The sequence below is a fragment of the Dendrobates tinctorius genome, unplaced genomic scaffold (genome assembly GCF_039654945.1).
Source record: "Dendrobates tinctorius isolate UK_male_01 unplaced genomic scaffold, ASM3965494v1 ptg000038l, whole genome shotgun sequence".
Lineage (NCBI taxonomy): Eukaryota > Metazoa > Chordata > Amphibia > Anura > Dendrobatidae > Dendrobates > Dendrobates tinctorius.
Genome location: NW_027361706.1, coordinates 24,822,018 through 24,846,788, shown reverse-complemented (window position 1 = coordinate 24,846,788; position 24,771 = coordinate 24,822,018). Strand labels below are relative to the sequence as shown.

The following is a 24,771-nucleotide window of genomic DNA, read 5'->3' as shown; positions in this document are numbered from 1 at the left end:
CTGCACAGTCTGAACTCATCTCAAGTTGCCGTCTTGTCTGCACAGTCTGCTCTAATCCCAGTGGCCGTCCTGTCCTGTCTAGGAATTTGGATTAACGGCTTAGTCCTTTGGGGTCAGCTGCTGCTGCCGGACGCTTCCTTGGAGTGGCACCTGGCAGCTGCCTGCTGCACAAGCCTGACCTCACCACTATAGGCTCCAGTGAACATCAAGGTAGCTGATTAGTTATGTCCCTCCAAGGTAGGTCTGGTCCGTGGCACAGTGGGGCCACGAACCATGTGCGCCACCTGCGAGCATAACAGTTATCATAGAAAGACATGAAATGCAAATATACATTGAGAACAGCTCAACAAAGAGGCAGCAATCTTGATGGTTACAAACGTTCTTACAAAAGGCAACCACTTGACCAGAAATAGATTGGTACAAACATGAAAAGTGGGCTTCCACTGGGGTCATGTTTTCCAGCACCTTTTCTGGTACCGTCCCTGTGTCACTTCTATTATAGCACAGTTCTCTCACTCTCCGTGCTTGGAACAAGTGCTTCCCCCATCCCCTCTCTTGACAGCAATGCACTGCAATAGCTTGTCTGGCAATCTTGTGCACACCTACAATCTACTCACACAGTTATCCCATATGAGTTCCTCACAGTCAGGCATAAGTTTGTACAAGATTCGGGCTTTCCTGCTTTGCTCCTGTTTCCCTCTCTGTAGCAATATTGTTGGGCAGCAAATATGCAAACCCCAAATATGACAAAAAAAGCTGAACAATCAAAGTTTATAAACCCTCCATGAGTCAAATGATTTTATCAGTTTTGGAACAAATCAAGCCAGACATGTCACTTGAAGCAAGGATCACCAAGCTATGACTTGCCGTCTTTGGACACATCATATGAAGAGAACAATCACTGGAGAAGGACATCGTGTTTGGAAGAGTAGAAGGAACAGTGCAAAGAGGAAGACCAGCAACCCGATGGCTTGATACAATGAAGTTAACGGCAGAGAAAACCCTGGTGGACCTATCTAGGCTTTCACAAGATCGATCTTCTTACAGAAGCATTTATCAATCAAGTCTCCATGACTCGAGTTCGAGCAGAAGGCCGTTAATAAATAATAAATAAATGGCATATCGGTTTCCAGAACAAGTAGAGAAAAATAACTATAATTTTAAGGAAATTAAATATGAAATAATCAACAAAAAATCCTCATTAGTTTTCTGTAGCTCCCCTCCAAACCTGAATTTGGGACTGGTATAGAAAAATGAGTCAGTAATGAGCAGTCATAAAGGAGTGCTTAGGAAGCAGCCCAGGGGTGGACAGGATGTCGGGTCTCCACCGCAGCTCCAGCTGAGAACCTCCGATGGAGGATGGGAGACACAGACGAGAGATGGGATAAACATCCACCTGATGAAGACGGATCCTCCATCGAATCGCGTTGTGGTTTAACCCCATCTCTCGTCTGTGTCTCTTTCCTACGCTCCTAAGACCGTTTTGAATTTTCTCATTGGTATAGAAAAATAACACTGTGCTCCTTTTTGCAGTGAAAAAGAATACACTTATTATTGTGTCATCATGTCATGATCAAGGTAGATCACAAGTCAAAGGATAGCAGCTTTCAACATCTCCATTGACCAAAACGTTAGTCACCCTGTGATGTCTAATTTTCCTTGAATATCACATGCTGAGACATCAATAAATCTAACCTTCACTGTAAAAATGGAGTGCCATGGTTTTTCCTATACTAGAATTAAGCAAAATGTCCTACCACCATGCACCACCATCTATCTGAAATGTCAACCATAATCGTTCTGAATTCTAGACTGGCATCACTAATATTTTTTCTACATCAAGGTAGTGTCAACTTTCTTAACTTTCTCAAAGACGAATTGACAGATCAGCTTTAGGGCTCGTGCACGTGACCATAATTATTGGACGAGTGCTATGCATACCCCATGTTATTCTGTGGGACTGTGCATATGTCTGACTTTTTCATCAGAACGAGTCAGTCTAAGGAAAAAATCACAGCATGCATGATTTGCCATTGAATCAGATGGCACTTGCCCATTCATGTCTATGGGTCCATGGAAAGGATCAGAAAGCACTTGGATGACATTCAAGTGCAGTCCGAATTTCAAGGACACACTTAATGGACAAATGGAAAAAAAATAATTATCCGCATTTGAGAAAATTGGATCATAATCTGTTCAAACTCTGATCAAAATCTGATCAGAGTGTAATTGGCATAATCGGACCGATGAAAGAAAATCAGTCGTGTGACCCTAGCCTAAGGTGATACAGCCTAGTGAATTTTTTTCATTTCCAACAAAAATGTTCTATCACATGGATCTAAACTGTTTTCTAGCCATGCCATTGAGTTCATATGTCTTTCCTGTGTAACACAGGTATTCAGATGCAGTGACACAGAAGCACAGAGAAGGGGTTAACAATTTCTCGTTTTATAAGTACAGGGGTATCCTCCACGCAGGGAGCAACAAGGAATAAACAGGTAAAGAATGAGTGGTAAACAGGGAAAGAGTAATTCAAAATGACAGTCTAAAATTCCACTTAGCGTGACTCGGTTGTCTGTTTCTTTTCCTGGGTCAGATGGTTGGTTGGTTGCTGACTGAGGCTGATGCTGAGTTCTTCCGGCTTCCACGCCTAACAAATCAGTCTCACTTCTGGGGGCAGCGGGCGGTCACCGGTCTTACCTGCTGAGCCTCTAGTCCGTTATGCTGCAGCGCTGCAGAGTGGAGTCCTCCGCAATCCTCCACTCGGCGTGCATTCCTCCGTACACCCGCCGAAACCTGGGAGTCCTCGCTACACCACTACTATGCAGCCTATCTTTCCCCGCAGCCTGGCATCGGTACTGTCTGACTCCTCTCTCTGGCGGGAAGCCCCCTTCTTTTACTACGTAAACCCTTTTATACCTCCCTGGCTCGACACGCCCCTGCTACACAGGTTGAGAGTCTGCCCCATCTCCAATTTCCTTTCCCCGGCAACAGTAGGTTTGGCCCCAGCAGTTCTGGCCCCAGTGCCCTGTCAGAACCCACAACCTGGTCTTCTCCTCTACACCTGACAAAAACTTCAACACTCTTTGCTGAATGGCAAGTTGCATTATCCTCCTAAAAAATTACTTTGAAAAATGCTCATCACTTGTCGGAGAGCAGGGAACCATCAGCAGGCTTTTTGCTCTGTTTCTCTTATTGTCTTGTATCTACAATTTTCAACAGACTGGACACAGGTGTTAAACATCTGAAGTGAAAAACATCTAAATTGAGAAAACGCAATATAAAAACAAAATAGCATTATTGTTTTACATAATTCAGTCATCGTTGGTAAGATTTGTTCCATTTTTTTATATTTTTAATATGTAATTTTTTTTCGTTTTCATCTCTTCTACAGAAAAGAAGCAACGATAAGGTAAGTACTGGATACAACACAGCACATACACAGGTATAGAAAAGAGACTGGGACATTACATGGAGGTACAATAGTTCTCAATGCCAGACAGTCTTTATACATTTTAATCTTTGGCTTGGTAGCATGGATGAAAAAGAGTATGACACTTTAGGAGTCCCCACTTCACTGTTCACTGTTTGTCTTAAGACCCCCATAACTACTTGTTGATATTGATGGTCTTCTGATTCTCCCCCAACAGATGATGTTGGGGGGCTAAGGATCTGGCATGTCCAATTTCAGACTGTAGTTGCTCTTGTTCTTTAAGAGTTAACCAGCTACCAGAGAAGTTCGGCAGTGTCTCGCTAATAAGGAACACAACAGGAGTACTCGGAAGAGCACATGCTCATGGGTAAGGGTTGAAATCAAAAAAGGTTCAAACCATCGGACGTTCTGCAAGTAACCCCTTTATCGGTTACCACATACAAAAGGTAAAAGGCACATGCAACGTTTGAGCCACACTGGGCATTTTTCAAGCCAACTTCCCACCTTTTTACTACATTTGGCTTGAAAAAGACCCTCTGTGGCCGATACGTTGCATGTAGTTTTTATGTTTTGTATGCAGTAACCAATAAAGAGGTTCCTTGGAGAAGAAGATTCAGTGCCTTGGACATTTCTCAATTATTATTGATCAGGTAATAGTCTGCAGAGTTGCACCAAGACTGCATAGATCAGGGATTGATTAATGGAAATAAACATTCTTCAAACATGGGTAATTGGTGAGACAGATGAGATAATTGCTATCTAATGACATATGTGTACTTCGAGGCAAGGCACTCCAGGACACTTACATCATGGAGCGCCAAGCAGTTACATGGGTTGGCCACTTAATATATCGAAACATGCCGGAAGCAACATAACAAAAAAGCCACTTAGACACAAAGTCACTGATTTATTGTTATTATGCTCAACTCGCATTGCCGTGTAGAGTGCCATTTTACATTATACAAGACTTTGAAGTAAAATGAAAATGTACCAAAGATCAGCTGACTGCTAGTGTGTTGAGGACTCTCACTATCATCTGCCTGGATCTGCTTACTTCTCAGTCCCAAACATAGAAAAAGTCTTGTTTGGCGCTTTTTTTGTCCATCATAGAATGGAAAATGTTACTGGCCATTTCATGGGCTCCGGTATTTCTTGATACCCTACTGGAGACATGATGTTAAATGGGTATTCACAAGTTTGAAAGGTATACCCCCTATCCAAGGGGAGTCTGACCGCCGTGGTCCCCAGCAATTCCAGGAATTGTAGCATTGAATGGAGCAGAGGTTGATCATGAGCCCTGCCGCTCCATTCATTCTAAGCTGAGTGCAGAGCTTTGCAATCATTGGTGTTTCCATTAGTTGTAATAGTATCAGTGCATATGATAGATCACTGCTCCATTCAGCCAGGAGCCTTCAAACCTTACCTGGATGCGTACATTATCTACTCTATTACCAGTATGCGACCATTGAGCCGCTGGGGAACTGATTATTTGCAATATACTGTATGCTTTTCATATTGTTGACATACTGTTTTTAGTTACCCTACTGTGGTGTATATATATTTTCCTTTTACCAAGTAACCAGATTTATTTGGGAATTTCAATCCTGTAGTTAAGGAAGGGAGGCACCTTTTTTAGCCTCTTGTGTACTTGTATTATGTGTTGATTAGACAATTTGGAGTGTTCGCTCATGCTTGCTGGACCCATGGTTGTTGCTAACGTAGCGGCATTATTGATTATCATATAAACATTTCTCATACTATAATAACCTATTTTCTGTTCTGTGTTACACCATTCAGCCGCTGAATGATATCGAAGTCTACAGTACAGACATCAGCAGCCTGGTGACATCTCGCTTTGCCCATAATGTCATCACAAGCAAAGCTGTTAATAGAGCCAACGTATCAAAAGAAGCCAACTTTGATGTGGATTTACCAAAAACCGCTTTTATAACTAATTTCACGATGTAAGTACAACAAAGGTATATGTCAAGAAGTGGTAGGATTACATTTTATGGCTAGTAAAGCGCTCACTGGTACCAGGAGTCAGGGGCATAACTACAAGGAGGGCAAAGGTTGCAGATGCATCTGGGCCACAGAAACCATTAAAGGGTTTATCCAGGACAATTTTTTTCTCTGTGGACCTAAAAACTAACAGGCAGGTAGTTGCTAACTACCGGTGGTCATTGGTCACTCCTGCCGGTGACTCAGCTGCTCAACATCAACAGAGCAGCTCTTCTTCTTCAGGTCTGCTCTATCGACAGGGCGTGACTGCAGACATCATGCTGATTGACAGTCAACCCTCCTCAGCTATGCAGCAGGGAGCATCTATCAATCAGCATGACAATGGCAGTTACGCCCTATCAACAGAGCGGAAGAGAAGCTGCCCCTCTGTCAATGGGGCGTGACTGCAGACATCATGCTGATTGACAGTCAACCCTCCTCAGCTATGCAGCAGGGAGCGTCTATCAATCAGCATGACAATGGCAGTTACGCCCTATCAACAGAGCGGAAGAGAAGCTGCCCCTCTGTCAATGGGGCGTGACTGCAGACAGCATGCTGATTGACAGTCAACCCTCCTCAGTTATGCAGCAGGGAGCGTCTATCAATCAGCATGACAATGGCAGTTAAGCCCTATCAACAGAGCAGAAGAGAAGCCGCCCCTCTGTCAATGGGGCATGGCTGCAGACGTCATGCTGATTGACATCTAACTCCTCGCAGCTATGCAGGAGGGAGCGGCTGTCAATCAGCATGACATCGGCAGTCACACCCTATCAACAGAGCAGAAGAGAAGCCACTGTCCTGTCGATGTGACATCAGCAGAAGCCGTGGAATGTCTGGTAGAGATCAGTGTTGGAAACAAAAGGCAGGTAGTTAGTAATTACCTGTCTGTTAGTTTTTATGCCCGTAGTAAAAAAAAAAAATATAGTCCTGGATAACCCCTTTAAATCCACATAAGGCTATGTGCACACGGTGCGGATTCTGCTACGGATCGGCAGCGGATTTGGCCCTGCGGATCCGCAGCAGAACTGCAGGTGATGTACAGTACCATTCTAGCCTATGGAAAATTGAAACCGCTGTGAAGACGGTGCAGATTTTTCCGCGCAGTTTTGCCTGCGGTTTCAAATCCGCAGAAATAATTGACATGTCATTCTTTTCTGCGGATTTTTCCGCGCAGTTTGCCAGCTCCTCCATTGTGTAGGTGATAAACCGCAGGGTAATCCGCAGGTAAACCACAGGTCTTTTGACCTGCGGATTTACCTGCGGATTGTGCAAAATCCACAGGTGAATCCACACCGTGTGCACATAGCCTAAAGAAATGCCAATGTTGGTTTTCCCTGATCTGTGAGATCACAGTGATCCTTACCTTTTATTTCTCCAATGACTCAATGGTCAGTCATCAGTACTATAAATTTCATGAAAGTTTATGGACCTTGTTATAGAGTTCGATTCAAGGCCCAGAAACTTTAATATGCAACCCTGCCCTAAGTCCTCATTGCAGGGATTGACACAAGACCAACGTACACCTACTCAGCCCAAGGAGCTTTCTGCTTCCTTACAAGAAGTAGAAATATTCTCAGATATTCCTCACAATTTTGTCTCATAGTAACAAGTTTGGAGTTGTCTTTATTATTATTAGAGAGACTGGACCCCCCAGGGCTACGGTAACCCTTTCCTGTAAAATTGACATACATGTACATCATTGCTATCATATGGGCATAACTGCTGTGGGTGTGTAGACCTAAGCTGATTAATAGAAGAAATGACGACTGTGTCAAATATGCAGCAGCGCATCATTTTATAAGATATAAGACAATTTGACATTGAGCTGGCAACGCCTATCGGTCTGATAATTAATAGACACGGTCACATAATAGCTGCAGGCAATCAGCGGCTGCAGATCAGGTGCAACTTTTACTGTTGAGTCCAATGGAAAGAACAAGTTTCCTCCACTCCGCAAATTTGACAAAGTTGTACTGGGCTCTTATGATGAGTTGACTCTTAAGACTTGGAAGATCACTGACAATCCTGTTCCGGTGGCTCTTGTATAAGATATTATATTTTTTATTTTAAAGCACAATAAATTCCAGTGCAATTTATATATGACAAAAAATTGCTGGCTGAGAATGAGTTAACTAAGAATCTGTCAGTGAGCTTGTTCCGAAGAGGAGTCTACCAGAGTTTCTCAGCTGACTTATAATCATGTGAAAGTTCATCTCTCGTTTCATGTGGTTTGTGGTCACGCATCAGCTGAGCGCTGTAAAATACAGATAAAAGAGTTACAATCTCCCTGCCAGAACCAGCTCACTGACAGAAGGAAAACAAGAAGCCTAGAAGCCAAACGGTGCAAAATGGCTCATGAAACACAATTGCAAAATTAAATTTTAGCCAAAAAAAGTGAAAAAAAATTCTCCAAATCCTTTGTTTCATCTATATTTTCCCTTTGTTATCATCAGGACCCATGATACACCAATCCTTATATGTGACTTTTGTCTTAAAGGGAATCTGTCACCAGGCTTTTGCTACCTCGTCTGAGAGCCGCATAATGTAGGAAATAGACCCTGATTTGAGAAAGCTAACACCGCCCACACCAAGCTCTATATATACAGTGTCTATATACAATGAGCTGCTAATCAGAGGGTGTGGTCTGTCCAGGGCCCATGTGAGCTGTAGTCCAGGCAGTGATAATCTCCTAGTGAGAAACCACTCATGGTATGGAAACAACAGCACACAGCCTATTAAGACCCTACATTATACTGCTCTCAGATTACATAGCAAAAACTTGTTGACAGATTCCCTTTAATGGATCGTTCATTTTATGTCATGTTCTAGGTTATTATTTGCAATATGCTAAATAAAGCCTTAAAACATGTAAATTGAAATAATGTTAAAAATCAATAGTATTTGGCCTAAAAGCATTTCTGGATAACTTGGCTCCTTGCCGTGACATATTTATTGTTGCTATGAGTTGATTTAAAAGTTAGATATATTGTAGGTGTTTTATTGTTTTACTTGTAATGGCCATTACTTATATTAAACACATAGGATAATAGACGGAGTATCATATCCAGGAGTGATTAAGGGAAAGGAAGATGCAAAGAAACAGTATGATAAAGCTGTATCTAGGGGCCAAACAGCCGGACTGGTGAGGTAATTCTTACTATTATACAGTATGTATTCATTTTTAATGTATTGCATGCTAATATTCATTAGATAAAAGTTACATCTTTCTGAGCAGTTTAGAAAAAAAACATCTAGTTTAGGCTACTTTCACACATCCGTTTTTTTAAATCCGGCAAGATGCGGCGAAAATTGTGAAAACCAGATCCGGAATTGGATCCGGTTTTTTCACATAGAATGTAATAATCGCCGCATCGTGCCGGATGGACATGCGGCGCCTCCGGGTTTTGCCGAATACGGCAAACATGCGTCGTCCGGCGTCTGCAAAAAACGTTGGCTGAAACTTTTTTTGCAGCACTGGACCGGCTTTTTCAACAGCGCATGCCCGGGCACTGTGAGCTTTAACCCCACAAGTGCCCGGCGCGCATCTCTCTCTCCCCCTCCCCTTCTCTCTCTCCTTCTCTCTCCATATGCTTCATACTTTTCTTTGGCTGGCTCTCCCGTCCCACGCTGTCTCTCTGGCTGCTCTCTCGTCCCCCGCTGTCTCTCTGGCTGCTCTCTCGTCCCCGCTCTCTCTTTGGCTGCTCTCTCATCCCCCGCTCTCTCTTTGGCTGCTCTCTCGTCCCCCGCTGTCTCTCTGGCTGCTCTCTCGCCTCCCGATCTCTCTCCGGCTGGCTCTCTCATCCCCCGGTGCTGCGGCCCCTTTAAATGTCGTCCAAGCCGCATCAGGCGCCGCATGTACATCCGGTGTCACCGCTGCAGGCCGGATCCGGCGGCCCGACTTTTCGCCGCACGCCGCCGGACCCCTGACACCGGATGTCTGAAAGAGGCCTTAAAGGGCATTTGTGAGTAGGATCATCTCCCCTAAGCCATCTGTATGGGCATGCAAGTCATGTAGGAAAGTTGAACAAAATGATACCTTGATATCTTCAAACCGATATCTTATTCCAGAGGATCCATAAAAAGTACAAAACACAGGCCCTGACTTTGGTGTAGTCAAATAACCCCTACATGGTAGCAAATCAACCCTCAACAGGATTAAAACCATATGTATACACTAAACCAAACAGTTCATATCAGAAAATAATGCAGTATCATAAAGCTAAAATGAAGTGCTTCAGACCAATATACCACGGAAGGATAGTTCCAAAGAGCCCATGTTGATGCAGGGTCTTGGAGATTCTCTGGATCATTTGTTTGCAGCCTGATGAAGACCTTCTAGCGCAGGTTGATACTGTCACGGCCATCAGTTCAAGCTGCAAGTTGTAGTGTCAAATTGGAGAAGACTGGAATAAAGGGAACCTGTCAGCAGATTTTCAGACCCAAAACTAAATTCATATACGTAAAGCATCTGAAATGCTGATGACTTCCATATGTTGGTTTCCAAATGAGATGGCCAGTACAAGGGTCTTGGCCCTACGCTTACAGTTATCCGGTCTCTTTCTCCTTCCTTGTCAGTGACTAACAGTTCGTTCTTCTCTGTGACCTACTCTGCTGCCCGATGTTTCACCTAGGCACCGTCATTCCCAGATGCCGAGCACACATAGTGATGTCCTGATGAAATTAGGGGAGCCGGACTATCAACGAGTGCATGCGCTGCCCCTGGGAATGACATCACTTGCGTGAGATCTCGGGTGGGGAGCGGGTCAGAGAGAGGAGAGACCTATCAGTAACTGCCAGGAGGCCGGCGGAGGGATGAGAGGCCGGAGAGTTTAGTTGCAGGCCAAGCCCCCTGCACTTATGAGCTCATTCGCATAAACATTCGAGAAACAGACTTATAATACAAAGGTATGAACATAATCAACATTTCTTGTGCTTTTCAAGATGACGTTAGTTTATGTAGTTTATGGTCTAGAAAACTGCTGATATATTCCCTTTAATGCTGGTAGAGAGCTATGAGCAAAAAATTTAGTGGATCCCCATCACACCTGTATTTGACCACAAATAGGAGAGGCGTATATATTCATATATTTATAACAGTCTATGGCAGTTATCAGTGATACCCCCCCCAGACTGAAAAAGAGAGAGCCACATACAAGCATAGCCACTTCTGCACCTCTTTTTTGCTGGTCAAGATTAACAAATGACCACCAGGGAAGGTGCATGGTGAAGGCAAAGGGGGATGCTTTCTTTAATATATATCTAGTATTTCATCTATGTAACATGGATCAGTGCTACCCTAGTTTAGTCTACCGGATTTACTAAAAATATATGATGAAAGTAGCAGGGTAACGTTCACCTTCCCTTTGGTTAGGCAGCACTATTGTCATCAGCTATTTTATTAATGGTGGTAGGCCATTTGGGCTTCAGATTATCCGAATGACAATCCTGATGCTGCCATATTGGCTTGGCTTCTGTGCTGTCTGTTATCTCCACAAATTAATATTAGGTTGGTTATGTAATATTATAGGTATGCATACACAAGGAGAAAAACGAGTGACCGAATCCAACAGTTTTTTATTATAAAAATATGAGAATTTTATTATAATTGGTAAGTATAGAAAAGCACAATAATCATAATATAATTACACATAAAATATGACACCATACACCAGAAGAGGAGATACACAACAATGATAGGGGGCACCAACCCACAAAAATGCCTAAGATATAATAGCCCTTATGGGATATAATTAGCAAACTACTGCCTATGTAATAAATCCTATCGTAACCATAATATGTCTAGGGTGGCAGAGAGCTCCCAAAGCGTGCTGACATTATGGAAATGAAAACGGTAAGAGTTCAGCCATACATAATTATGCCAAAAAGCTAAAGAGATTATAATGCGAATGCTTACCAGATGATGCCCACTAGCCCCCGATTGTAAAAAGAATCTCCAACGCGCGTTTCGCGCTTGCCACTAGCGCTTTCTCAAGGAGATGCCGCTAGTACTGGCGCAGGACCTTTTGTAACCATAACGATCGTCACATGTCTGACCATGTGATATTAATGAACCAATCAAAAGCGGTTATAGCGACGCATGCGCCGCGGCGCCAGCCAGTCCTCTCACATAGAGACAGACGCCCATCGTTGGACGCACACTCAAAATCAGCGCTCACGTCACAAGTATAAAGGGCACCGCCCCCATGGGGAGGAACACGGGAGGGCACACAACGCATGCGCGCAACCGCCGAGTCACGGTCTGTCATGAATGTCTGTGGGTCACAGTTGTGCACCAATTTGAAGTGACGAGGGATCGTCTTTAAAACAGAAAGCTCGGTCACTGTCTTCGCCCCCAGAATGTCACGAACGTGCTCCCGGATCCTCACCCGGAGTTCTCTCGAGGTTAAACCCACATATATAAGAGAACACCCGCAAACGGCATAATATACCACATTATCACTGCCGCATGATATCCGTTCTGTAATCTGAAATTCTTTCGACCTGTTCGAATTATGGAATGTTGAGCACCGTGAGACATTGTGGCAGGCCAGGCAGTGGCCGCACGGGACCGAACCAGCCACAGGGCCCCTAGTGCCAAACGGGTTGATTGTGTCAGGGACATAATGGCTCTTAACCAAAAGATCCCTTAAATTCTTAGATCTTCTTGCAGTCATCAAGGGATGATCACCAACAACCTGATTCAATGCCGGTTCAGATTTCAAAATGGCCCAGTGCTTCGTAAGAATATCTTGCATATGTCCCCACTCATGATTGTGAGTAGAAACAAAACGAGAAGGACCGTGTGATCGAAAAGTACCATTTCTCCCGGAACTCTCTCTGCCAATTTGTGCATGAGGGTATAATAAGTCCCTACGTGCAGTTCTCCTCGCCCGGTCGTAACCCCTCCCTATACATCTGTTACTATACCCACGATCCTGAAAACGTGTTCTCAGGTCGCGGGCTTGTTCCTCAAATTTAACTTCTGTGGAGCAGATCCGCCTCATTCGTAGAAACTGCCCGACAGGGACGGCCCTGATGGTAGACTGATTATGTGCGGATGTGGCGTGTAACAGAGCATTCACTGAGGTAGGTTTTCTAAATACGTCAGTCTGAATGCGACGTCTATGATCTACCTCCAAGATAACGTCCAAGAAATCAATGGACCTCGAATCATATTTATAAGTAAGCTTAATGTTAAAATTATTCACATTAAGACACGCCATAAAGTCCCCGAGCTGTTGCGCCGTCCCATCCCAAAAAAATAATATATCATCAATATAGCGGTGCCAGCACAGCACATGGGAGGCGGCCGTTGCGCCTTCGTCGCCAAAAATGAATCTTTCCCATGAACCGAGGAAAAGATTAGCGTACGAAGGCGCACAGGCCGCGCCCATGGCCGTGCCGCACCGCTGAAGATAAAATTGATCCTTAAAAACAAAAAAATTATGGGTAAGGACAAAACGCAACAGCTCTAGGATCAAATCGCACAAGGAGCCGTCCAGGTCGGACATCCTCAAGAACAGGCGGACTGCATCCACCCCCAAACTATGATCAATACAGGTATATAGGGATTCGACGTCAGCCGTGACAAGGAGAGTATGAGAATCCACAAGAACGCCATCGACCCGGGTCAGGACATCCGTCGTGTCTTTGATATGGGATGGTAGTGATTCCACCAACGGTTTCAAATAGTAATCAAGAAATTTACATACTGGGTCACACAGGCTTTCCATACCAGACACGATCGGACGGCCCGGAGGGTCGAGGGTGTTCTTGTGAATTTTAGGCAGAAGGTAAAAAGTTGGTGTCTTAGGGTATTTGACCATTAGTCCCTCAAAAACTGTCTTGGAAATGATGTTTTCATCCAGGGCACGGACCAAGATACGCTGGAGTGAGAGCGAGAAGGAGGTAGTGGGGTTATATGACAACTTCTCATATGTATGAGGATTTTTCAATTGTCTATACGCCTCGCGCTCATAAAGATCCATAGGCCACACCACAATATTCCCGCCCTTATCAGCAGGCTTGAACAGTATCCCTGGGATTGACTGTAATTCTTTAATGGCCTGCCGTTGCTTATAAGTCAAGTTGTCAAATTTCCGCAGGGGGGAAAGTTTCTTAAAGTCCTCAATTACTAACTTAGTAAAAATATCAATGGCGGGACAAAGTGATAGGGGCAGGAATCTTGTGGATCTAGGCAAAATATTCGGAGGAAACTTACCCCGGATAGGAGGTTCTTGTTCACCGAGGAGATCCTCAAGGGCGCGAAGTGCCTCTCTCTCGCTCTCACTCATCATCTCTCTACTTTCATCTTTATGATGCAATTTTTGCAACAATAATTTTCGTGAGAAGAGATGTAAGTCTTTTAACGCTAGAAAGAAATTAAAGGAGTTAGTTGGGGAGAAGGTCAGACCTTTGCTCAAAACCTCTAGCTGTGGCTGGGTAAGACTATATGATGAAAGATTAATCACCTGGAGACTAGTGGCATGGCCCTCCTTAGTATACCCCGTATGATTTTTATTTTTGGCGGACTGACGAGTCACTATACGTCGTGACATGAAGTCACGTGCAGAATTCCCGCTGCGATTAGAAGCCTGCGGTGCAGTATCTTCCTCCATAGTCACATTAGATCTAGTCGATGTTGACCTTGACCTCGAACGTGAAAAGTTTCTATATGGGTAGCGAGAACATTCTACCGGGTTCCGCCATCTATACACCTTAGCGGTCGTTTTATCCTGAATATCTCTTTTTAATTTTTTAGTTTTTTGAGCCTGGATGTCCGACACCCATTTTTGCAGGTCGACATCCAGCTCATCGTTAAATTTTTTTAAGGCATCACTAGTAAGATCCTTCTGAAGTTGTACTTGTAAGGTTTCAATTTCGCTCTCGAGGGAGCTTAATGTTTTTAAATCATATTCTCTCAATAGATTCAGAAACCCTTTAGAACAGGTATTAACCAGGATTTCCCATTTATCTTTGAAGTCATTATCCTGAATCGGGAAGGAGGGAAAGACTTGGATACGAAGTCCCCTCGGGATAAGATCTTTTTGGATATATTTATCCAGAAACTCGCAATTCCACCAAACTCTGGTGCGTTTCCTTAAGAGATCTCTGAACTCGGCCATGATCTCCTGCATGTCAACACCAAATCCACCACTGCCCACACTATCACCCTCCTGGAAGGCATCATTAAGTTGTGCGCGCCAAGTAAGGTCGCGCGCCCGAAAATCCATAGTAGGGCTGAGAAATTCTGTAAAAAACACAAAGAGCAATTAGTAAAACACAATAGCCCAATACTTTACAGAACACGAATGGCAGTAACCTAAATATATGGTCTGCCATGATAAGTGGTTCCACTCCATGGAACTATGCATACACAAGGAGAAAAAGGAGTGACTGAATCCAACAGTTTTTTATTATAAAAATATGAGAATTTTATTATAATTGGTAAGTATAGAAAAGCACAATAATCATAATATAATTACACATAAAATATGACACCATACACCAGAAGAGGAGATACACAACAATGATAGGGGGCACCAACCCACAAAAATGCCTAAGATATAATAGCCCTTATGGGATATAATTAGCAAACTACTGCCTATGTAAAAAATCCTATCGTAACCATAATATGTCTAGGGTGGCAGAGATGCTCTGTTACATGCCACATCCGCACATAATCAGTCTACCATCAGGGCCGTCCCTGTCGGGCAGTTTCTACGAATGAGGCGGATCTGCTCCACAGAAGTTAAATTTGAGGAACAAGCCCGCGACCTGAGAACACGTTTTCAGGATCGCGGGTATAGTAACAGATGTATAGGGAGGGGTTACGACCGGGCGAGGAGAACTGCACGTAGGGACTTATTATACCCTCATGCACAAATTGGCAGAGAGAGTTCCGGGAGAAATGGTACTTTTCGATCACACGGCCCTTCTCGTTTTGTTTCTACTCACAATCATGAGTGGGGACATATGCGAGATATTCTTACGAAGCACTGGGCCATTTTGAAATCTGAACCGGCATTGAATCAGGTTGTTGGTGATCATCCGTTGATGACTGCAAGAAGATCTAAGAATTTAAGGGATCTTTTGGTCAAGAGCCATTATGTCCCTGACACAATCAACCCGTTTGGCACTAGGGGCCCTGTGGCTGGTTCGGTCCCGTGCGGCCACTGCCTGGCCTGCCACAATGTCTCACGGTGCTCAACATTCCATAATTCGAACAGGTCGAAAGAATTTCAGATTACAGAACGGATATCATGCGGCATTGATAATGTGGTATATTATGCCATTTGCGGGTGTTCTCTTATATATGTGGGTTTAACCTCGAGAGAACTCCGGGTGAGGATCCGGGAGCACGTTCGTGACATTCTGGGGGCGAAGACAGTGACCGATCTTTCTGTTTTAAAGACGATCCCTCGTCACTTCAAATTGGTGCACCACTGTGACCCACAGACATTCATGGTGAGGGGGATTGATAGGGTTCATCTAGGGATCAGAGCCGGTAACTATAAGAAAATTTTGGCGCAAAGAGAATCTAAGTGGATTGTTATGCTGGATACGATTACCCCGAAAGGTCTTAATGAGTCTCTGAGCTTTGCCTCTTTCCTGTAAAATAAGTTACCCTTTTGGGTTGTCCATGTCCACCACTGCCCATCATTTTCCCCGTTTGTATTTTTATTGTTCTTAATTTCTAATTGTTTCTCATTTTTTATTTCTTAGTTTTATTGTTCCTGCCACTGTTCTGGTATACATGGATCCACCGTTTTCTTTTTCACCGGCTCCAGCCATTCAGTTGCCATCGATTGGATACTGTATTTGAATCTCCCCCTGCTCTATGTATTGAACTTTTTTTACCTTTGGTTATATCTGTTAATTGAGCTGGGGATGTAGAGATCTATTCTATATCTTTGATTTTGATGGCATTCTGTGTGGGGTGGGACTGTGTGGGTGTAATCGCTACTTGATCTGTGTGTTTTTTTGACTTCTCCATGTTTGTATGTAGCCTTATTAATAGCTGTCACGTCTGTACCGTGACTCTGCGGTTGCGCGCATGCGTTGTGTGCCCTCCCGTGTTCCTCCCCATGGGGGCGGTGCCCTTTATACTTGTGACGTGAGCGCTGATTTTGAGCGCGCGTCCAACGATGGGCGTCTGTCTCTATGTGAGAGGGCTGGCTGGCGCCGCGGCGCATGCGCCGCTATAACCGCTTTTGATTGGTTCATTCATATCACATGGTCAGACATGTGATGATCGTTATGGTTACAAAAGGTCCTGCGCCAGTACTAGCGGCATCTCCTTGAGAAAGCGCTAGTGGCAAGCGCGAAACGCGCGTTGGAGATTCCTTTTACAACCGGGGGCTAGTGGGCACCATCTGGTAAGCGTTCGCATTATAATCTCTTTACCTTTTTGGCATAATTATGTATGGCTGAACTCTTACCTTTTTCATTTCCATAATGTCAGCACGCTTTGGGAGCTCTCTGCCACCCTAGACATATTATGGTTACGATAGGATTTTTTACATAGGCAGTAGTTTGCTAATTATATCCCATAAGGGCTATTATATCTTAGGCATTTTTGTGGGTTGGTGCCCCCTATCATTGTTGTGTATCTCCTCTTCTGGTGTATGGTGTCATATTTTATGTGTAATTATATTATGATTATTGTGCTTTTCTATACTTACCAATTATAATAAAATTCTCATATTTTTATAATAAAAAACTGTTGGATTCAGTCACTCCTTTTTCTCCTTGTGTATGCATAGTTCCATGGAGTGGAACCACTTATCATGGCAGACCATATATTTAGGTTACTGCCATTCGTGTTCTGTAAAGTATTGGGCTATTGTGTTTTACTAATATTATAGGTATGTGTGATAATACATTTGAATCGTGTGGATGGTTTACGCAGCTCCTCTGGAAGAGCGATGGAGAAATTTACTGTGTCCGTTCATGTGGCTCCAGAAAGTAATGTTACTTTTCAGTTGGTCTATGAAGAAATGCTGAAACGTCGTCTTGGAAAGTATGAGATGTTCATCAGAGTTCAGCCTAAAACTCTTGTTAAAAGCTTCCAGGTAAAGGTTATGTAATATTACACAGACTGACAATAAAATATTGCGTTAATTGTATTTTTTAGCTTTTCTTACTGGTACACATACAGTAAGTAGTAAAGGTGTGTCAATGCACTGGATAGAGCAAAATTTGGCACATTATTGTCTTATCGTGATTTTATCATGTGTTGCCTTTAGTTTATCATATATGAAAATGTACATTCTCGACATTAGCAAAATACATCTTCTGTCCATATGCTATTAAGGCCTTGGTATATCAAAGAGGGGACTCCCAAGTATGAGCAGTCAGAGGGAAAAGCCTCTCTGTATGAGCAACTTGTGTCCTTTTTGGCACAAGCTACCCTTGTATTACATAAACACAAAGAAAAAACACAGTATGACAAAAGTGCAAAAATGCTCTGTTGTAAAAAATATAACAGTAGACAGCAAGTGCTAATAAAAAATGATAACAAAAACAGGGTATTTAGTTGATACGTTTTTTGCAAAAAATGTATGCTAAGCCACTCCACCAACGTCACGGTATACCCATCTCGGAGCAGATTTTAACCTTGTATTACATAGATGGTCATTCAGTGATGGAGGTTGCTTGTAGCGATGGAAAGTTTTCATTGCAATACAACACAACAGAACCAGGTGCATAACAGAACCATGTCCTCTTATGTCAGCTTGCTGAGGCCGTGTAGCTCTTTAGTATAGAGCACAGAGGCAAACATATCTTTGATGAAACCTGTGCAGCATCACAGTGGCCCAAGAGATAAGGAGCACCTACTGGACTGCAAAGGGTCCTTCCTTGTATATCTGGGTCCGCCATTAATGGAGCGGAACAGCCTCCATGCACTGCTGTGCAAGCTGAGTATGGTGCTTGATGAACAAGGATGTTCTCCCTTTATTGCTAAATTCCTAAAGAATATGGAGACATTTGGAGGAACATGGAGGTCCTGTGTATCTGTATGGCATCCATTTTATAGGTCCATTTCAAATTGAACCTGTTTATGATCTCTAATGTAGAACAATGATCAGCAACTAAAACTTATCTGCATCATCTAATAGGAGTCCGAGGCAATCTAAAATCCATCTTCTGTCTCATCAGAGGCACAGGTTGCTACTTTATCTCTCATAAGTGCTTAAAGAGAATGTGTCACAAGGTTTTTGCCACCTCTTCTGAGAGCTGCATAATGTAGGCAAAGAGACCCTGATTCCAGTGATGTATCACTTAACTTCATGAGTGCAGCAGTTGCAACGCAATCATAGTTTTTAGCTGTAGCATGTAGCAGAGCTAAGAAAGCTGCCCCCGCCCACACCTGGCTCTCTGTGTACATTGTCTATTGACAGTAAGCTGCTTAGCAAAGGAGGGGGCGTGGTTGGTCTAGCAGAGATGAGCTGTAGTTCAGGCAGTGATAATCTTGGATCACCCGCCAGGGCAGCGGGGTACTCGGTACGGGGCCGGTATCTCAGAGGGAAGTGTCACAGTAGCGGTGACCCGGTCTGTGGCCCTGGGCGTCTATGTAAAAGGGGTTAAGCGTGGCTGGTTAAAGTTTATAAGTGGATGATACGTGATGCCACCTGTGGTGATCGGCAATGAAGGGGTTAAACCGACGCTGCAGGCAGATCCTCTGGGACAGATGGTATAAGGCAGCAAGATGTAATAGCTCCCCACAGGTAGTCCCAGGGCAGTGAAAATAGGTATTGAGGAAGAGGGTGTAGTGTCTGGCACAGAGATGTAGCAGTGCTGGAGGGTTTGCAGGAAGAATGCAATGACACAACAGGGTGCAGTTTCCGTTACCTTTACTGTGCTTTGTATGTGCAGTCCAGGGTCCAGATTACAGATGGAACAGAGGCTTGCCAGCTTGGAAGCAACTTAAGGAATCTCTCTATGCAGATGGGTTGTGTAGTCTCCTTTCTAGCGCTTATCTGAGGTACTTGCAGTACTGTCTTACACTGAAGTTCCACTTGCTTGTTCTCATTTAGAACTCCCTCGTATGGCAGACAGCCATAGCCTCCTTCTTCTGGCTCACACGTTGCTGTTGTGCCTCCGAGTCTTATGTGGGAACAGAGTATTTACAGCGTCCTATTCCTCCGGTTTCTGCTGCAGGAACATCAGTATCTGTACAACCTTGGAGACCAGACACCAGATCATGCGCTACAGCTAGAAGTGAGCCTGAACTCTGCTCAATCTTCCAGCTCTTCTTCTCACGTCTACACACATTTCCCTCCTCACACAAACTAACTAATTTCCCCTTCCTGGCCCCCAGAGAGCAGCTCCTCCCCCAGTTTTGGTTCAGAGCTCCCTCTGCTGGCCTGGAGTGGGAACTGTGCTGTGTGTTGTATTTAACTGATAGAGCGATCCTGCTATGCTTCCGAGCATGACATCACACTCCCTAGGAGGAAGGTAATGCCACTGTGGCAATCATACTCCTGGGGGGCCACAATCTCATGATAAAACCTTGATTGTGTAAAAACAATAGCACAAAGCCTAATAAGTGACACATAACTGAATTCAGTGTCATAACCCCTACCTCATGCTGTCCTCAGATTACATAGCAAAAAAAGTCTGACAGATTCTCTTTAAAAGGGGTTGTCCATTTCTTGAAAGAAAAGCAGCTGTAAATAATGTAAAATAGCAAAAAATACCATTCCCTTCTTCAATCGCCAGCCGATTCCCATCATGGTTTATTTATAAACTGCCTGCTATGACACTAGTCACTACTCACGGACAAGCCGAGAGGTTGGGTAATCAAAAGGTCCGAGGTCAGAAGCCGAGAGAGTATGTCATAGACAGAGGGGTAAGGCAAAAGAATAGTCAGGTCCCGGTCCAAGTGTCAAAAGCAAGGAGGGTACGTCATACACTGAGGTATGAGACAAAAAAATAGTACATGGTGTGTTGGCTTCCAATAAAGCAAAGATAAAATGATTTTCACCTTCTTAACCACCAGCCCACAATAGATTACCATTTAACTACCCTATACACGATAAAATAAACCTAACTAAGGATGACGTTCTGGAAATTAATTTACAGGTTGAATCACAAAGTTTATACATTTTCTGAATAAGCTGAATTTTGTTTCCTAAATTTAGATTGACATAAATATACATGAACCGCAAGGCATCAGCTTTCTAGATGCTCAAGCGTCTTTCATAAACAATGATCTGCGTCCTGCTATCAAAAAAACTCTTCTTGGAGAAAAGGTAATTTTTTTGTGAGCTATGAAATAGCAAATATAAGTAATAGATAAACATCAGAAGGCACAGAATGAATATATAATAATAATTATAATAATAATAAAAACCTATTAATACCTGCATGTTGTAACAGTATACTTCATAATAAGAGGATTTCATTGCTCTCCCAATACATGTTTTTTTTGTAAATTCTTGTAATTCCAATGAAATACCAATGATGGAGAAACTCGGAGCTTTGTACCAAGGGCTGCAGAGCCGTAAGCCAAACTTCAACCTCCACTGTTCACCCTCACTCCGACTCCACCTCCGACCTCTTCATAAACAGCTCATGTATTTACTTTAGTAATGACAAATTTACTGTAGTAAATGGTAACATCACACTTTTCATTACCATCACCATCATAATCTAATTCCTATGAAAGTAAATGTGCAAAAAGTTGTGCATTTAGTAATAAATTATTATACAATATTAAGAATATATTATTTCATATTTTTATTTTGATGTAAAAGTTGGAGTCAATACATTTCTACCAGCTGCAACTTCACCCCAGAACAGTGCAATGTGGTTGCTCCTAATACTGTACCACCTGTGTACCCCAACACTGCACCAAATGTCTGCCAAACCTAATTTAATTCTATCCATGCAGTCATGTCTGACCCTTTGACACTCTGTGGGCCAGTCCTCACCAGGATTTCTTGTTTTCCATGGCTTCTTTCAATTGCATGATGTTCATTCCCATGTCATTCTTGATGGTGTCCAGCCAACAGGCCTTTGATCTCCCGCATTTCCTTTCACTACTGACCATTCCGAGTAGCGTCTCCTTTTCTAATGAATTTGCTCTCATCATATGTCCAAAATATCGACTACATCTTCAGCAAAAATTAAAGAGATACATTTTCTCTACAAAACTCTACTAGACACAGACTGTGGCTCTGATCACCAACCGCTCGTAGCCAAAGTCACGATCCGACTATGCAAGATCAAACATGCAGCCATTCAAAAGAAGTTTGATGTTAGTAAGATCTCTGGGCAATATGCATTCATAGTGAGCAACAGTTTCAACTTGCTTTTCCAGGTAGAAGTGGGTTCAGGTGAATTTTGGACAGAGATTAAAGGAGCCATCACTGAAACTGCTGAAGACCATGTACCATACAAGAAGCCAATAAGTGGTGGGAATTAATTAACTGCAACCACCCTCTATATTGCTAGTAATAGGAGCGAAGCCATGGTTAAGGGAAGATTGAATGAGGCAATGAGACTTATAATGACGGCTTCCAAAGAAAAGCGAGGAACGACAAGAACAACTTGTCATGAATGCATGAACCTCAAGGAAACCTAGAAGTAAGATCACACCAAGGAATTATTTGCCATGGTGCAACAAGTAAAGAAGCTTTTATTTGCACACCAAAGAATGATCAAAGACCATGATGGGAATGAAATTAGTGACCGGGACATGAAGCAGAGATGCAATGAATATACAGATGAACTATACCAGCACTGACAATCATCATAAGGAGCAAATGGCATTGAAGCTGCTCTCACCAGTCTCAAGAGCCACTGGAGAAGTCTTCTACGAATCTCGGTAGGATCACGAACAAAGATATTGCCAATCATTTAAACCCAGAGATGTTCCTTGAAGTCAAGATCATCAGACAGACACTTCCAAAGGAAAACTATACCTTTTCCTGAACCTGAGCCATGTTTCATGAAAATCCTCAACCAACCGGATCTCAGAAGGCCCCTCATTCACTAAAATGATCAATTAAAATTAGGATATATCATAATTTTCAGTTGAGACATTGTTAGTGCAGGTGAAGGTGAAGGCACCACTCAGTAGGAAACATTTCTAGATCTCCTTTGTAAGGGCTGTAACATATTGAAGCATCAGTAAGCTACAGAACTATATCTATAATAAGGATGTTAGTGATAGTTTTCGTTTACTACAGTCCCTCTTTAGTTTTTTGAAAACCTGAAAAGCGCTGGCAGCATGAAAACCTTCAAATTGGTCTGTTTGTTTTTTTTACTTCAGGGTCACATCTCTTTTAAGCCCGCCATAGATCAGCAGCGCTCATGTGCCAACTGTACAACCACTTTACTGGATGGCGATTTTACTGTGACCTATGATGTTCGTCGAGAATTCCCTGGAAACATAAAGGTGAGGGTGGGATCATTTGGCTTTTATTAAATTGTAATATATAATAAATTTTGAGTTGAAAATCAGCCCTGGCATGCAAACCTTGCAAAGTGGCCTACATACAAATCTCTATTTTTGAAATGGGATTATATCGGTTTGATTGCTTGATTATTTGTATTATATAATGCAATACTTTAGTATTGCAGTGTATAAAACTAGTCCAATTTCCCCTTCCTTTTAGGCTAAGTGCACACGTAGCAGAAAATTTCTGTTGAAAAACCTGACTCCCTTCCCAGAAACCGCGTTTTTTGCGCAAAAAATGCGCGGTTTTTATGTGTTTTTTTTCGCGCGTTTTCAAGACGCATAGAAACAGCCAGAAATGCGGAAAAATTTGCGAAATTAATGAGCATGCTGCGTTTTTTACCGCAATGCGGTTTTTTCGCGGTAAAAAACGCATCAGTATGCATAAAAAGTGCAAAATGCATAGAAATGAATGGGAAGCTTATTTTTAGCGGTTTTATAGGAAAAAACACTAAAAATACCGCTAAAAAAACGCTGTGTGTGCACACACACTTATAGTTATACCAAGATGTTGACGACAGGGATCTTCAGAATATCCCTGGTAGCATTGGTAACACATAGGTCACTTTTCCTAGTTGTGAGTAACCATTTAAAAGCCATGATTGACAGCTAGTATAAATGGTGAAAATCTTGGCTGTTAGACACAAGTTCTGGCTGTATAACACAGCTTGCACCTGCACCTGCCCTGTATGGATGGAGATCTTTCCATACACCTGCACCATGCATATGATGTACATGTATATCTGGGGGTGAGACGTGACTAAGGTTTTACCCATGTGGGAAATCTATGGCATATTCATTGCACGTGCCAGAAAGGCATTATAGATATTGGTCTCTGGCAGTGGCGTAGCTACCGGGGGGTGCAAAGGGGGCATTATCCCAGATGGGCCCACCTGGAGCTACAGCTAACATAAACTGTATACAATTAGGCTGGACGGTAGATCATGGAGACACTGTCTCCCTCCACTACTACTCAGCATCAGGGCCATGTCAGGATGATGCCGAGGCTGAGGCGCCAGTGAACTCATAGGACATCAGAGTCCCAATGACATCATTGCGCCACATTGAGACTCTGATGGCCTGTATATGCACTGACTCCTCGGCGATGGCATCATCCCGACGTGGCCGAGAGGCTGAACGGTAGTGCAGGGAAATCATCATGTTAATTCACTTGGTGAACTCGTCAGGATCCTGGATTAGGAGTATATGATGACATTTATTTTACTTAAAATTTTTGTTGTGGGAAGAGGGCTCTCATACATTTTAGGGGTTATTGTGGGGGGCCCGCAAAGTGTGAGGGACATTATACAGCATTTAATGAGGGGCCCTCATACAGTGTTGGGACTAATGTGGTGGCGATCATATGGTGTGGGAATTAATGAGCTGGGCCCTCACACAGCATGGGGGTTAATGTGGAGGACCACCATATGGTGTGGAAATTATTGTGAGAGCCTTCATACAGTATGCAAGTTAATGTTGGGGCAATCAGATGGTGTGGAAACTATTGTTAGGGCCCTCATACAATACAGTATATTAGTGTTTGTCATTGAATAGAAATTTATTTTTAGTAATGGTATAGTCATCTGCTGAGGTTCCCCTATGCCTACTTTTAGGATCCACCACCAAAGCTGTAATCAGGGATACTAGGATAGGGGCCCACTCAGAGGTTTCTTCCCCATTTAACTGAACACCTAGCTACGCCTCTGGTCTCTGAGAACCGCGTTTATATAAAGATTGTGTCTGCGACTCACAATTTTTGGGTAATGAGTGGTGGCATACCTCAAGGAATGTAGCTATAGGATCTACAGAATTGACAGTTGTTGCACCTTGTCACTGATAATATAGGGAACCGCTTTCCCCTGATCAGTGG

The 24,771-nt window shown here is 43.2% G+C and overlaps 1 protein-coding gene across 5 annotated transcripts in view; it reads left to right on the top strand.

Moving 5' to 3' along the window:
* LOC141088278 (inter-alpha-trypsin inhibitor heavy chain H3-like) overlaps positions 1–24,771 on the top strand; it is a 91,995-nt gene that overhangs the window by 6,837 nt on the left and 60,387 nt on the right. For 4 of the 5 annotated variants that reach the window (XM_073574291.1, XM_073574294.1, XM_073574293.1 and 1 more), the window contains 6 exons: positions 3,395–3,412; positions 5,231–5,397; positions 8,477–8,581; positions 17,346–17,508; positions 20,581–20,691; positions 22,716–22,841. In XM_073574291.1, coding sequence (XP_073430392.1) covers positions 3,395–3,412; positions 5,231–5,397; positions 8,477–8,581; positions 17,346–17,508; positions 20,581–20,691; positions 22,716–22,841 — 690 coding nt within the window. The remainder of the gene's footprint in view (positions 1–3,394; positions 3,413–5,230; positions 5,398–8,476; positions 8,582–17,345; positions 17,509–20,580; positions 20,692–22,715; positions 22,842–24,771) is intronic. The other variant, XM_073574292.1, reaches the window with a different exon arrangement.